The following is a 14,716-nucleotide window of genomic DNA, read 5'->3' as shown; positions in this document are numbered from 1 at the left end:
TGGTGTTTTTTTTTTTTTGGAGCATTTGTGTAACTATGTAAGAATGTTGAAGCGATTCTTCTACTGAAGACTGGCATTTACGAGTGGATTTTGGGCTGAACACACCCTACAATGATGCTATAGGTACATTAAAATAACAGAAGTAACATATTGTTGAAGATTCCAATCCCGGGTTACCTTCCAAGCTTGCCGACCTCTTTATTCCGAGGAGCGGATGGTAAATATGTCACTGCTTCCGTTTTTCTGTCCTATTTTGTCGCTCTAATGGTTTCCTACATGACCTGCTCTGTACATACATCACCACGAGGGGCTGGAAGACAAACACCGGATGCCCAGCTGGTTCCAGGTAAAGCACGCAGCATGTAAGCACACACAGAAGACACCGGGTGATGTTTATTGAGGAGATTCAGAGCGGAGAAGAACATCCCAGCGTTCAATTACATTCTTGTATTTAACCTCGGAATAACATTTACATTTTCAAGCAGAAATATGTACACAGGGAATTATTTGCAGCCTTTTCTCACTGTGAGGAGATGTAGCAGTAAAGGAATTATAGCAGCTTCAGACACTGAGTGTTAAAGCTGTCACCTTCCTTGACAGCTACCGCCTCCAGCAGCGCTTGCTTCTTCTGCATACTGCGGGAGGATTCCAGCTCATACATAGTTGTCAAATTGAAGAGAACGCTCTCATGGAGATAGTGTTTGGGGTCCTGCTGAACCAATCCTTCCAGATGCCGGAGGGAATCCTTTAATTTGCCCAAATAAAGCAGGCAGACTGCTGCATTGTTGTTTGCCTGGAAAATAACAGTTTGGGAATGAGACGGAACAATAAAGCAAAGATCGATAACCTCATCAATGATGCTGACTGCGGCACACAGCTGGACGTCCTCGCTGGCTTTTCTCTACCTCACCATCATACGTTTATTTTATTTTTTTAACTATTGTTGATTAAAGCAAGAAAATTCACAAGGGGATGTGAGTACAGAACTAAACAGCAATAGGAAAGCAATGAAAGGGATCAGCATTGTTCTTTAGGTAGATAGAAATCATCCCAAGCCTTTACAGCCTGTTCTGGATTATTTCTTCGCTGTAATACCACTAACAACCTGAATCAGTGGTGGTGCTATATACCATCGTAACATAGGCGGGAAGACATCTACAAGGGCTGCTGCATGATCCAGCGCATACATGAATAATTTGCAGGACTCTTCTGTATCTTCTCACCGAGTCTTCAACTGAGATAATCAAGTATTTCAAAGGGAATCTGTCAGCAGGTTTTGGGTATATAATCGGAGAACAGCATAATGTAAGGGGCAGAGAACGTGATTCCAGCAATGTGTCACTTAAGGGGGCTTTACACGCTACGACATCGCTAAAGCGATCTCGTTGGGGTCACGGAATTTGTGACGCACATCCGGCCGCATTAGCGATGTTGCTGCGTGTGACACCTATGAGCGATTTTGTATCGTCTCAAAAACGTGAAAAATTGCTCATCAGTGACATGGGGGTCCATTCTCAATTATCATTGCTGCTGCAGTTACGATGTAGTTCGTCGTTCCTGCGGCAGCACACATCGCTCCGTGTGACACCGCAGGAACGAGGATCCTCTCCTTACCTGCCGCCAGCCGCAATGCGGAAGGAAGGAGGTGGGCGGGATGTTACGTCTCGCTCATCTCCGCCCCTCCACTTCTATCGGGCGGCCGCTTAGTGATGTCGCGGTGACGCAGCACGGACCGCCCCCTTAGAAAGGAGGCGGTTCGCCTGTCACAGCGACATCACTAGGCAGGTAAGTAGTGTGACGGGTCTGGGCGATGTTGTGCGCCACGGGCAGCGATTTGCCAGTGTTGCACAATCGATGGGGGCGGGTACCCATGCTAGCGATATCGGTACAGATATTGCAGCGTGTAAAGCGGCCTTTAGTAGACAACATGCTTTCATTTTGCTGCAGAAGTAGCAGTGCTTAGAATACTGATCTGTGTATAACCCCGCCCACACCACTGATTAGCAGCTTTCTGTGTACACTGTGCCTAGGCAGAAACTGCTAATTAGTGATGGGTGAATAGTAACTATTCATGTTCAGACTATGCTTACTGAATACCAAGTAGTATCCCTGTATTCGTGAAGAAAAACAAAATGTTCTGATTCCCCATTGACTTGCATTAGGATCGTTACTTTTGATAAATACCGGAATAATACTTTGGGTTTCCTTATGAATCCGAATAGTTACTATTTGCCCATCACTACTGCTAATCAATTGTGGTGGTGGACTTACATAGAGCAGGAGATGCCTAGTCCTGTACTGATAATCCATTGCTGATAAAACACTGATTTTATTGAAACAGAACCACAGCCTTTTCATCATGCTGCTCTCAACTAACATAGCAAAAACCTGCTGACAGATTCCTTTAAACCAGACCAAATGAGAAACTTCATGAAGTAAAATCATGCAGTTTTCATACTAACCACTTGCCCCAATATATATTTACATACTAGTTAAAGGGGTTGTCCCCACAAACAAAGTTAATTTTAAAGTTCATTTTAATCAATAGATCTTGGAATAATAATAATTTCCATAAGTGAACGTGTTTAAAAAAAATGTTCCTGTGCTGAGATAATCTTATATATGTGTCCCTGCTGTGTGCTGCGTAATGGCTGGGTCCGACTGTACAGGGACATGGTCTGATCATACCACAGCTCCTGGGCAGAGTAGTACGCAAAAGAGTACACAGACATTACAGCACAGGATCACAGCTGATTCTTTTTGTGAGGTAAAACATTTCTTGGCCTGTTTTTTAAAAATGTTTTACCTCAAAAACAGAATTATTTGCAATCCCGTAATGTCTGTATACTTTTTTGCATCCTCCCCTGCCCAGCAGCTGTGGTATGATCAGACCATGTCCCTGTACAGTCAGACACAGCCATTACACAGCACATAGCAGGGACACAGATATAAGATTATCTCAGCACAGGAACATTTATTTTTAAACACTGAATTGTGTAAATTATTATTATTATTCCAAGATCTATTGATTAAAATAAACTTTGTTCATGGGAAAATGCATTTAAGGTTGAAAAAGGGCATGCCAATGAAAATAAGACGAGGAGTATTTAAAAAAAACAAAAAAAAAACAAAAACCCATTTTAACAAAATCCCGTTTAAATAGCACAAATCACCAGGGTTTTTGTATATAACCTAAAGCCAGTGCTATGCACTATCAGGCTGAGTCTATACATACCTGTAGTGGGCAGCTCGGATGTTTATGTTTTGAAACACAAGAAAGTAAAATTTATAAAATCATCAGCTTGTTGAGTGACAGCAGCTGAGGAGCAGATAATATCTGGGAGGTATTCATAGCTATCCCCTCCCCCTGTTAGAATTAGTATAAATATTATACAAATCGATGTAACTTTTCTCTTCCAGGACCTGTGCTGAGGTCATACCATGTGACCAGAAGGGGCGGGGCCTCATCCAACAAAGCTGATATCAGGAAGCAACATTTTCCTATTGGCTGAGGCCCCGCCCCTTCTGGTCACATGGGTATGACCTCAGCACAGGTCCTGAAAGAGAAAAGTTACATCGATTTGTATGATACTTATGCTGATTCTAACAGGGGGAGGAGATAACTATGAATACCCCCCAGATATTATCTGCTCCTCAGCTGCTGTCACTCAAGAAGATGCAGATTTTATAAAAACTTTACTTTCTTGGGTTTCAAAACCTAAACATCTGAGCTGACCACTACAGGTATGTAGAGAATCAGCCTGATAGTGCCAGTATAGCACTGGCTTTACGTTATATAGGAAAATCCTGGTGATTGTGCCCTTTAAAGGGAACCTGCCACCATGACGATGCAGTCCAATGTGAAGGCATCATGAGAAAATTAATACAACGTTTTGTGAGAAAAGGTTCAGAATAAGGCCTAGAACACCCACTGAGTAACATAGGAAGAGTGGAATGCGATTAAAAAAAAAAAATTGCTTCCACTCGGACTAATGTTACTCTGTGGGGCCGTTCCCATCTGTGTTTTTTTTCTCAGCCCTAACCGGACCGAGAAAACAGTCGCAGCATGCTGCAAGTGACAAAAAGTCTTGGATCACTCGCACCCATACAAGTCTATGAGTGCGAGTGAAACATCGGACTGCACTCAGATGACATCCAAGTGCAGTGCAATATTCGCATCAGCTGACAATGGAGACATTTATCCACTTACTACAGTATTTGTAGGGTCCAATTGCAGAACCTCCGAGAAGAACTTGTGAGCTTCTGAAAAGTTATTCTGACCAAGATGAAGAAAAGCTCTGGCAGGGAAAATGAGGAAAATAAAAATGGTCAGTGGTCACTTTGCTACACAGGTTTGGCCTGTCTATTGAACTGGTCTATATCATTTTTACAGTATTTACTAAAAATCTAAAATTGTCAGATGATGATTATCAAAATGTTATTTTAGGAAGAAGCAGAAATGAATCATGGGCTGGAGCATTACTTTCCATCATTAAAGGCGTTGTCCAGGATTTAACAACTAATGACCTATCCATGGAATATGAGATTGGGTTGGAGCAGTTTTCAGTTGATCAGTAGGGGTGCTGGCTCTAGGACCCCCACCAATCTAAAAATGAGATCCAGACATCCCCTTGTTCCTCAGAGACCAGACTCTGGCTTCACCACTCCCATATTTGAGAGGCATGTCTGATGAAGAACATAAACTTGCAATGTTCTGTTAGTTTTTAGAGCTAAAATGGGAGTGCTCAATCACTTGAAGAGTAGATAAGGTACCAGCAGAGGCCACAAAGCAACGTATGGAGCTGCTGCGTTCTGCCAGGAGATGGCCTTGACCTGGTGGATATCAGCTGATCAGTGGGGGTGCTGGCTGTTGGGCCTCCACTGAGCTCATATTGATGACCTAGTCTATGGATAGATCATCAGTTGTTCTGCTAGGGGTACTGGTATCAGTGACCCAATCTAGAAAAGGGCACAACTTGAGCTTTTGAAATTTGAGGAATACGGAGATACAAGATGTATATTTCTAAAACCTCTAGGATTATATAACAAAACGGGTCAGCCAAAGATTATAGTTATACTCGGGCCCTCAAATACAGTCTGAAAATACCAGTATTCAGTCCAATGGAGATAACTGGTGAAGCCAATCCCTGACCTGCACCTACCTGTTCATCAGAACCACCATCTTATTTTGCGTGTCATCTTTATTCACAAGATTCTCGATCACATTTTCTACGTTTTGAAAGTATTTTTCAGCCGTTTTGATGTCTCCAATCTGAAAAAAGGACAGATCAGCATATAAGCTTCAGCGTTTCTCTGGTTTACAAATCCATACAATGTCGTTCTGAGATAACAAAGGGTTTCCCACTCAGGACCCTCATCTACAGAAGGTTTCTCGCCCTGTATGTTTCTGCATTGCGTGGACAGGACATTGATGTCATTGGGAAAGGTGTAATACTTCATTTCTCCTGATGGGGAGCTGCAGGGAAATTGAACACTTGCTGCCACGTTCTCCCCACACATCAAAACTGATCGCTCCTATGTTTTTTTTTTATATACAGAGAATTATAAATCTTGTAGTTTTCTGTATTGTATCTAGAATTCTGAATAATTTCATCCTATGCCTTCATCCCATGTGAATATACAGGTTACCCCTGTAACACATCTTGCACTGTGTACCCAAATAAATATTGCCTTCATTCTGGTCTACCTGGTTAATGAGCATGAGTGACAATTGCTATAGCTATGGCCACACTCACCATCTGCTCCAAAAAATACAGATTTCTGTGCCATGGAGCGTCTCATATCTTCTGTAAATATAAGCTGCACTGAGATATGACGACTGCCTACTGCCTGTGCGGACACACACACACACCTAGATCCACACACACACACACACACCTACATCCACACACACACCCACACACACACCTACATCCACACACACACACACACACCTACATCCACACACACCCCCCTACATCCACACACACACACATACCTACATCCACACACACCCCCCTACATCCACACAGACACACACACCCCTACATCCATCCACACACACACACACACACACCCCTACATACATACACACACACCTACATACATACACACACACACCCCTACATCCACACACACACACACACACACACACACACCTACATCCACACACACACCTACATCCACACACACAAACACACACACACACACACACACCTACATCCACACACACACCTACATACACACACACACACACATACCTACATCCACACACCTACATCCACACACACACACACACACACACACACACACACCTACATGCACTTATCAGCCGTGATTTTAGGAGCCTGCACTGAGGTTATTTCTTTTTCCCTCGTTCTAGCGTCCATTAATACACTGTGATACAGATTGGATATTGGCTCTGTCCCTTTACATATCCAGGGGCCACAGGCGGGAGAAGAATGGACTGATATAACGAGTCTTTATTTGCTAGCCAGCCAAATGAGATAAGAGATCAGTAAACCCGTTTCCACATTCAATCATCTTAGTCTGAATTAGATAGCAGCAGGAGGGTTACCGCAGAACATCCACGATTAATGAGCCAATAAGTAGCGCACAAAGTTCCCATTTCTTTAGTTTTTAGTGAAAGTCGTGCGCTTAGGACAATAAAGTATGGCGAATAACAAAATGTACGAGTGTGCTAAAAGATAGCGGATCATACAGTGTCTAAATTATTAGGTCTGCCCCCTAGGGACTTTCATTGACCCCCACTACGCATCGTCAGCTTCCAGTTGTTATTAATTCTGAACCAAAAACGCAGCTGAGTAAATGACAGACAGTAATAAACAATGCAGCGGGAAAGAGTTAACAGCTGCGGAGACATTTGGGTACATCCTTTACAAGCATGTAGCTAAGTAATGACAAATTGTGTAGTTGTCACTCTAGAACATTATCTACCTCCCTATCCAAATGACCAGTATTGGGATCCATGAGGCATTGACTTAAAAGGGTTTTCCGACAAAGTTCATTTTAATCAACGGATCTTGGAATCATAATAATAATTCTCACAATTCCATTTTTTTTTTAAAAAAATGTTCCTGTGCTGAGATAATTTTATATACACTGTGTGCAGAATTATTAGGAAAAAGAGTATTTTGATCACATGATACTTTTTATACATGTTGTCCTACTCCAAGCTGTATAGGCTTGAGAGTCAACTACCAATTAAGTAAATCAGGTGATGTGCATCTCTGTAATGAGGAGGGGTGCGGTGTAATGACATCAACACCCTATATAAGGTGTGCTTAATTATTAGGCAACTTCCTTTCCTTTGGCAAAATGGGTCAGAAGAGAGATTTCATTGGCTCTGAAAAGTCCAGAATTGTGAGATGTCTTGCAGAGGGAGGCAGCAGTCTTGAAATTGCCAAACCTTTGAAGTGTGAACACCGAACAATCAAGAGTTTCATGGCAAATAGCCAACAGGGTCGCAAGAAGCGTGTTGGGAAAAAAAGGCGCAAAATAACTGCCCATGAATTGAGGAAAATCAAGCGTAGAGCTGCCAAGATGCCATTTGCCACCAGTTTGGCCATATATCAGACCTGCAACGTTACTGGAGTATCAAAAAGCACAAGGTGTGCCATACTCAGAGACATGGCCAAGGTAAGGAAGGCTGAAAAACGACCCCCGTTGACCAAGAAACAAAATAAAACGTCAAGACTGAGCCAAGAGATATCTTAAGACTGATTTTTCAAAGGTTTTATGGACTGATGAAATGAGAGCGACTCTTGATGGGCCAGATGGATGGGGCAGAGGCTGGATCAGTAAAGGGCAGAGAGCTCCACTCTAACTCAGACGCCAGCAAGGTGGAGGTGGGGTACTGGTATGGGCTGGTATCATCAAAGATGAACTTGTGGGACTTTTTCGCGTTGAAGATGGAGTGAAGCTCAACTCCCAGACCTACTGCCAGCTTCTGGAAGACAATTTCTTCAAGCAGTGGTACAGGAGTAAGTCCTTATTGTTCAAGATAAACATGATTTTCATGCAGGATAATGCTCCATCACATGCATCCAACTACACCACAGCGTGGCTGCCCAGTAAAGGTCTAAAAGATGAAAAAATAATGACATGGCCCCCTTGTTCATCTGATCTGAACCCCATAGAGAACCTGTGGTCCCTCATAAAATGTAAGATCTACAAGGAGGGAAAACAGTACACCTCTCGGAACAGTGTCTGGAGGCTGTGGTGGCTGCTGCACGCAATGTTGATCGTAAACAGATTAAGCAACTGACAGAATCTATGGATGGTAGGCTGCTGAGTGTCATCATAAAGAAAGGTGGCTATATTGGTCACTCATTTTTTGGGGTTTTGTTTTTGCATGTCAGAAATGTTTATTTCTAAATTTTGTGCAGTTATATTGGTTAACCTGGTGAAACTAAACAAGTGAGATGGGAATATATTTGGTTTTTATTAAGTTGCCTAATAATTCTGCACAGTAATAGTTACCTGCACAAACAGATATCCTCCTAAGATAGCCAAATCTAAAAAAAACAACCCACTACAACTTCCAAAACTATTAAGCTTTGATATTTATGAGTCTTTTGGGTTGATTGAGAATATAGTTGTTGATCAATATTAAAACAAAATCCTCTAAAATGCAACTTGCCTAATAATTCTGCACATGGTATATGTTCCCTTTAATGGCAGTGTGTGACCGTACAGGGACATGGTCTGATCATACCACATCTCCTGAGCTGGGGAGGAAACAAGAGAGTATAAAGACATTACAGCACAGTCACAGCGGATTCTTTCTGTGAGGTAAAACATTTTTTAAAACCAGGCAGGAAAATGTTTTACCTCACATAAAGAATCAGCTATGATCATGTCTTGTTCTATCTGTATACTCTGTTCTGTATCCCCTCCTGCCCAGGTGCTGTGGTATGATCAGACCATGTCCCTGTACGGTCAGACACGGGCATTACACAGTACATAGCAGGGGCACATACAGTACAGACCAAAAGTTTGGACACACCTTCTCATCTCTAGAACAACTGTTAAGAGGAGACTTTGTGCAGCAGGCCTTCATGGTAAAATAGCTGCTAGGAAACCACTGCTAAGGACAGGCAACAAGCAGAAGAGACTTGTTTGGGCTAAAGAACACAAGGAATGGACATTAGACCAGTGGAAATCTGTGCTTTGGTCTGATGAGTCCAAATTTGAGATCTTTGGATCCAACCACCGTGTCTTTATAGAAAAGGTGAACGGATGGACTCTACATGGCTGGTTCCCACCGTGAAGCATGGAGGAGAAGGTGTGATGGTATGGGGGTCCTTTGCTGGTGACACTGTTGGGGATTTATTCATAATTGAAGGCATACTGAACCAACATGGCTACCACAGCATCTTGTAGCGGCATGCTGTTCCATCCGGTTTGCGTTTAGTTGGACCATCATTTATTTTTCAACAGGACAATGACCCCAAACACACCTCCAGGCTGTGTAAGGGCTATTTGACTACGAAGGAGAGTGATGGGGTGCTACGCCAGATGACCAGGCCTCCACAGTCACCAGACCTGAACCCAATCAAGATGGTTTGGGGTGAGCTGGACCGCAGAGTGAAGGCAAAAGGGCCAACAAGTGCTAAGCATCTCTGGGAACTCCTCCAAGACTGTTGGAAGACCATTTCCGGTGACTACCTCTTGAAGCTCATCAAGAGAATGCCAAGAGTGTGCAAAGTAGCAATGAAAGCAAAAGGTGGCTACTTTCAAGAACCTAGAATATAAGACATATTTTCAGTTGTTTCACACTTTAAGTATTTGATTCCACATGTGTTAATTCATAGTTTTGATGCCTTCAATGTGAATCTACAATTTTCAGAGTCCTGAAAATAAAGAAAACTCTTTGAATGAGAAGGTGTGTCCAAACTTTTGGTCTGTACTGTGTATAAGATCTCAGCACAGGAACACATCCAATTGTGGAAATTATTATTTCATTCCAAATTTTATTGATTTAAATCAACTTAAAAGTAAACTTTGTTCATGGGAGGAAAACCCTGTTAAAGGAAATCTGTCAGCAAGATCAGCCCCCCCCCCCCCCCCCTCCTAAATCATTCACATGGGCACGTAGGTCAGTGGAAGATAATTGCATTGAACTTTGCCTGGAATCAGGGTCTCTGCCCCTACGTTATACTGTTCTCAGATTTGAAATCTGGTAATAGATTCCCTTTAATGGGAATATGCCATTACAAAATAACTTGTTTCAACTTTTGTACAATATATTTTTAAACCGTTGTTTTTCATATTACTGTATACAAAATAAATTACCGTAAATCTTACAGTTTTACATTGCTTATGCTACTTTCACACATCCGGTTTGAGCAGTGCGGCTCAATCCGGCTGTGAAACCTATGCAACGGATGCGGCGAAAACACCGCATCCTTTGCATAAGTTTTTTTTTTTTTTTAAATCAGATACTTTTTTATTAAAACAGAGTACATACAACAGAATAACAAATCGGCATCCAAATTAAATTTATCACATCTATTACCCCTTTAACTCCCCCTCCCGCCCCCTCCCCCACCCCGGCAGCAACACTTCTCCCCGATACTACATCCCATATAGTACACACTTATAATACCCTTCAACTGTAGTATAGAACCATCCCGTTGTGCAGGAGGAACAACTAGTAACACAAATAAAACAAAACATACACATCAGAGGTCTCAGACGGCTATCCCCGTCCCATATCAGTTTACTGGTCCATCCCTCGTCCTATCCGCATTGCAGCCAAGGAGACCAGAGCTTCTCAAACATTTTAACATTCCCCCTTCTTTCATATACTCCCCGTTCCAGCTGAAGAATACACTTCACCCTTTTAATGTACTCTCCCCTGGTCGGGGGGTCTTTTTTAATCCAGGACCTGGCGATTAGCTTTCTTGCCGCATACAGCAGCCTAGCAATGACAATTTTCATAGTATTTTCCACCCCAAGCTCCTCAACATATCCCAATAGGCAGATCACTGGTTCCCTGGGGAGAACACACCCATATGTTCTTCCTATCTTGTGGATAACCTTAGTCCAAAAGGAGACCAGTCTCGGACAAGACCACATCATGTGAAAAATACCTGCGTCAGATCCCTGACACCTTGGACACTCCGAATTCCTTTTCAACCCCATTTTAAACATCAGTAAGGGAGACCTATATACCCGGTGAATCACGTATAGGTGAGACAGTCTGGCCGGTTCGCTCATGGAAAGTTTAGGGACATACGCCAGGATACTCTCCCACACCTCCTCCGTTATCGGCCCAACTTCCTCCTCCCATTTAGATTTAGTTTTAATTGGGTATTCTAACAGAAAGGTATGTAGTATATCTTTATACGTGTCAGAAATTATCTCTTTAGTGCTTCCTCCGCCCTTACACACATACTCCAGTACCAGGTCAGTCTGTATGGCCACACTTTGTTTAGCCGCTTGGGCTGCAATCGCATGTTTTAATTGTCTGTAGTGGAGCCAGCCGGACGCCGGTAACTGAAACTCACTCTGTAACTGCGGGAACGATTTCACAATTCCTCCGTCCAATATCTGATGCATGTATATTACACCCTTGCGTCTCCACTCCTCAATATTCCCCATTTTCTGAATCTCCGGGAGATTACTGTTATTCCAGATAGGTGTAAACTTGGTTAACCGGGTCACCCCTCTCACCCTTTTCAGCCTATCCCAGGTCTTATTTATAAGTGCCATTGTAGGAGATGTTCTACCCAGGAGCCCCACCGCACCATCCTCTAGTCCCATTACCAATGGACTTCTACCCACTATGTATTCCAGTACTTCTTTAATGCCCCCATCTTTCTCTCGATCAGACCAACCCCTGAGGTGTTGACATTGCGCTGCTATATAATACAATTCCGGATTTGGGATTGCTAGACCCCCCTCATCCTTCGGCCTTTGTAAAGTCTCTAATCGCACCCTAGGCTGCTTTTTACCCCACACCAGGTCCCTAAACAGCGAGTTTATCCCTTTAAATCTTTTCCTTGAAATACAAACAGGGGCATTGTGCAGTATGTATAGGAGTTTAGGCATTACTACCATCTTTAGTAAATTAACCCTTCCAACAACTGACAAATGTAGCTTGTTCCAGGCATCCACCTTGGTTCTCAATTTTTTAAGGAGCGGCCATAAGTTCACCTGTATGTATTTTTCTACTGGCAGAGATATCTGGATACCTAGATATTTAAATTCGTCCACATTCTTCAATTTGTTAGCCCCAGTATCCTCATTTGTCCAGGCTACTTCCCCATCCACCTTAAAGAGGCTCGATTTAGACCAATTAATGGTCAGTCCCGAAACTTCTCCAAATTTCTCTATTATCTGCATGGCATGATCCAATGAGGCTGATGGATCCCCCAAGAAAAGTAATAAATCGTCAGCATAAAGAGCTATTTTCTCCTCTAAATGCCCATACTTAAATCCATGGATCTCCTTTGTTTTCCTAATGGCCGCCGCCAGAGGCTCTATTGCAATAGCAAATAGGAGCGGCGATAGTGGGCAGCCCTGTCTCGTTCCCCGGTGCAACTCAAACGCTGAGGAGGTCATACCGTTAACTCTAACTTTAGCAGTAGGCCTATTATACAACAGCTGCACCCACTTTACAAACCGTGGGCCAAAACCCATATGCTGCAACACTTTCCACAGATACCCCCACTCAACACTATCGAACCTACGGCTACGGGTTGAACTAGATGGACTTAGAGTCTCCCTTCAACCTTAAAAACTATGAACGCTTTCTGGGCATCTAACGAAGCGATCACCCTCCGGCCAGGGTTGTCAGGCGGCAACTGTAGATTAAGGTACAATCTCCTGATATTAGCAGCTGTCGACCTATTGGCCATGAACCCTGATTGGTCCATATGGATTAGGTTAGATATAACTCCAGTCAGCCGGTTTGACAACACCTTAGCCAGAAGCTTCACGTCCGCTGTTAATAACGAGATGGGTCTATATGAGTCTGGAAGCCTCGGATTTTTATCCTCCTTAGGAATTACTACTATTATTGCTTCTCTCATAGATTCAGGCAATACACCTTCCCCCTCCGCCACCTCAAAGACTTTCAATAGTTTGGGTAATAGGATTTCTTCTAACTGTTTATAAATTTCAACTGGTAGCCCGTCTGCTCCCGGTGCCTTGTCATTGCTCATGCCATGCAGAGCGCCCTCCAGTTCATCAATAGTAATAGGTGACTCCAGTTTATCTCTATCCGCCACAGACAACACCGGAAGCTCACCTCGCTCAAGAAATGAGTCCACCTCTTCCACCCTCATCTCTCCGCTAGAAGAATATAGCGTGCGATAGAAATCTTTAAAGACCTCAAGGATCGCCTCAACCTCAGTGACCTGTGTCCCCTCCACCGTGTCCATACCATGCACAAATGAACTACTCCTTTGAGCTGCAGCTATGACCGATAATAGATGACCAACTTTTTCCCCCTCCTCATAAAAATGCAATTTTTGGAATGCCTGCTTCCTTACCGCCTTCTCCAAAAGCATCTTATTAACCTGTTCATGCGCCTGCCTAAGATTTTGCTTCGCGTCCGTAGTAGTACTCCGGATTGCTTCCAGCTCTGCCTTATCTAAGGCCTCCAGCCTATCTTTCTCATCCTGCCTCGTCTGTGTTTTACGTTTACAGATATCCCTGAACAGGAGCCCCCTGAGGTATGCCTTCATCGCATCCCATACCACCAGCGGACCAGTGCTACCCTCGTTGTGGATAAAGAAATCCCCAAGATCCCGTTCTATATTCCCCATATTAATATGACGGATCCATGCTGGATGAAGCTTCCACTCTCCCCTCCTTCCCCCTGTCAGGGTTCCCCGTCGTATGGACACTAGAATTGGGCTATGATCTGAAATCACTCTTGTCAGATATTGCACGTCACTTATCATTGCATCCATCAGATCACTAGCTAGAGCCATGTCAATGCGGGACAGAGTGTTATGTGAAGCCGAATAACAAGAGAAGCAGGATACCCTCCCATTCCTCACTCGCCAGGCATCCACCATTCCAAGTTCCCCAATAAGAGTGCCAAACGAAGTCATACAACTATCCTGAGTACCTGGAGGTCTACTACTCCTATCCCAGTACAGGTCTATCACATTATTGAAGTCCCCCACCAGTAAAAAAGGGATTACTCCCCCCTTCTCAGAGAACTCCCTTATCTCCCTTAGTTTGGTGCACTTATATGGAGGTGGTATATATATTGCAGCTATACACATGAGTCTGCCAAATATTTTACACTTGACGGCCACACACTGTCCCTCTTTATCCACATACACTTCTATCTCTTCATATTGCACAGAGTTATGGATCAGCAGTGATACACCCCTTGCATAGTTGGAAAAGGTGGAGTGATAGGCCTTCTGCACCCATCTCCTATTTAAAACATGTGTTGTCTCCTTTGTTAGATGCGTTTCTAGTAGACATATTACTGACGGGTTCTGGTCTTGAACATATTTAATTATTGCCGCTCTCCTAGACCTATCTGATAACCCTCTAATATTCCAACTCAACACCTTAATTCTATCCCCCATTATCCCACCCAGTAAAACCATCAAACCTTGTAGTATCTCCCCATGCTGCCTCTACCCTACCCCTTTCCCCCCTCCCCCCCTGCTCCCCTCCCCTCCTACACCCCACCACTTCCTGTTTTCGAGTACTCCCGTGA

General features: G+C 43.4%; 1 protein-coding gene across 2 annotated transcripts in view; it reads right to left on the bottom strand.

Annotated features, from left to right (window-relative positions):
* Positions 1-373: 373 nt before the first annotated feature.
* Positions 374-14,716, bottom strand: part of TRAPPC12 (trafficking protein particle complex subunit 12) — a 178,434-nt gene continuing 164,091 nt past the window's right edge. For both annotated transcript variants that reach the window (XM_075341077.1, XM_075341076.1), the window contains exons 10-12: positions 5,163-5,272; positions 4,211-4,298; positions 374-793 (exon numbers count right to left, since the gene is read on the bottom strand). In XM_075341077.1, coding sequence (XP_075197192.1) covers positions 551-793; positions 4,211-4,298; positions 5,163-5,272 — 441 coding nt within the window. In that variant the 3' untranslated portion in view covers positions 374-550. The remainder of the gene's footprint in view (positions 794-4,210; positions 4,299-5,162; positions 5,273-14,716) is intronic.

The sequence above is a fragment of the Anomaloglossus baeobatrachus genome, chromosome 3 (assembly GCF_048569485.1).
Source record: "Anomaloglossus baeobatrachus isolate aAnoBae1 chromosome 3, aAnoBae1.hap1, whole genome shotgun sequence".
Lineage (NCBI taxonomy): Eukaryota > Metazoa > Chordata > Amphibia > Anura > Aromobatidae > Anomaloglossus > Anomaloglossus baeobatrachus.
This window is presented reverse-complemented; position numbering and strand designations above follow the sequence as displayed.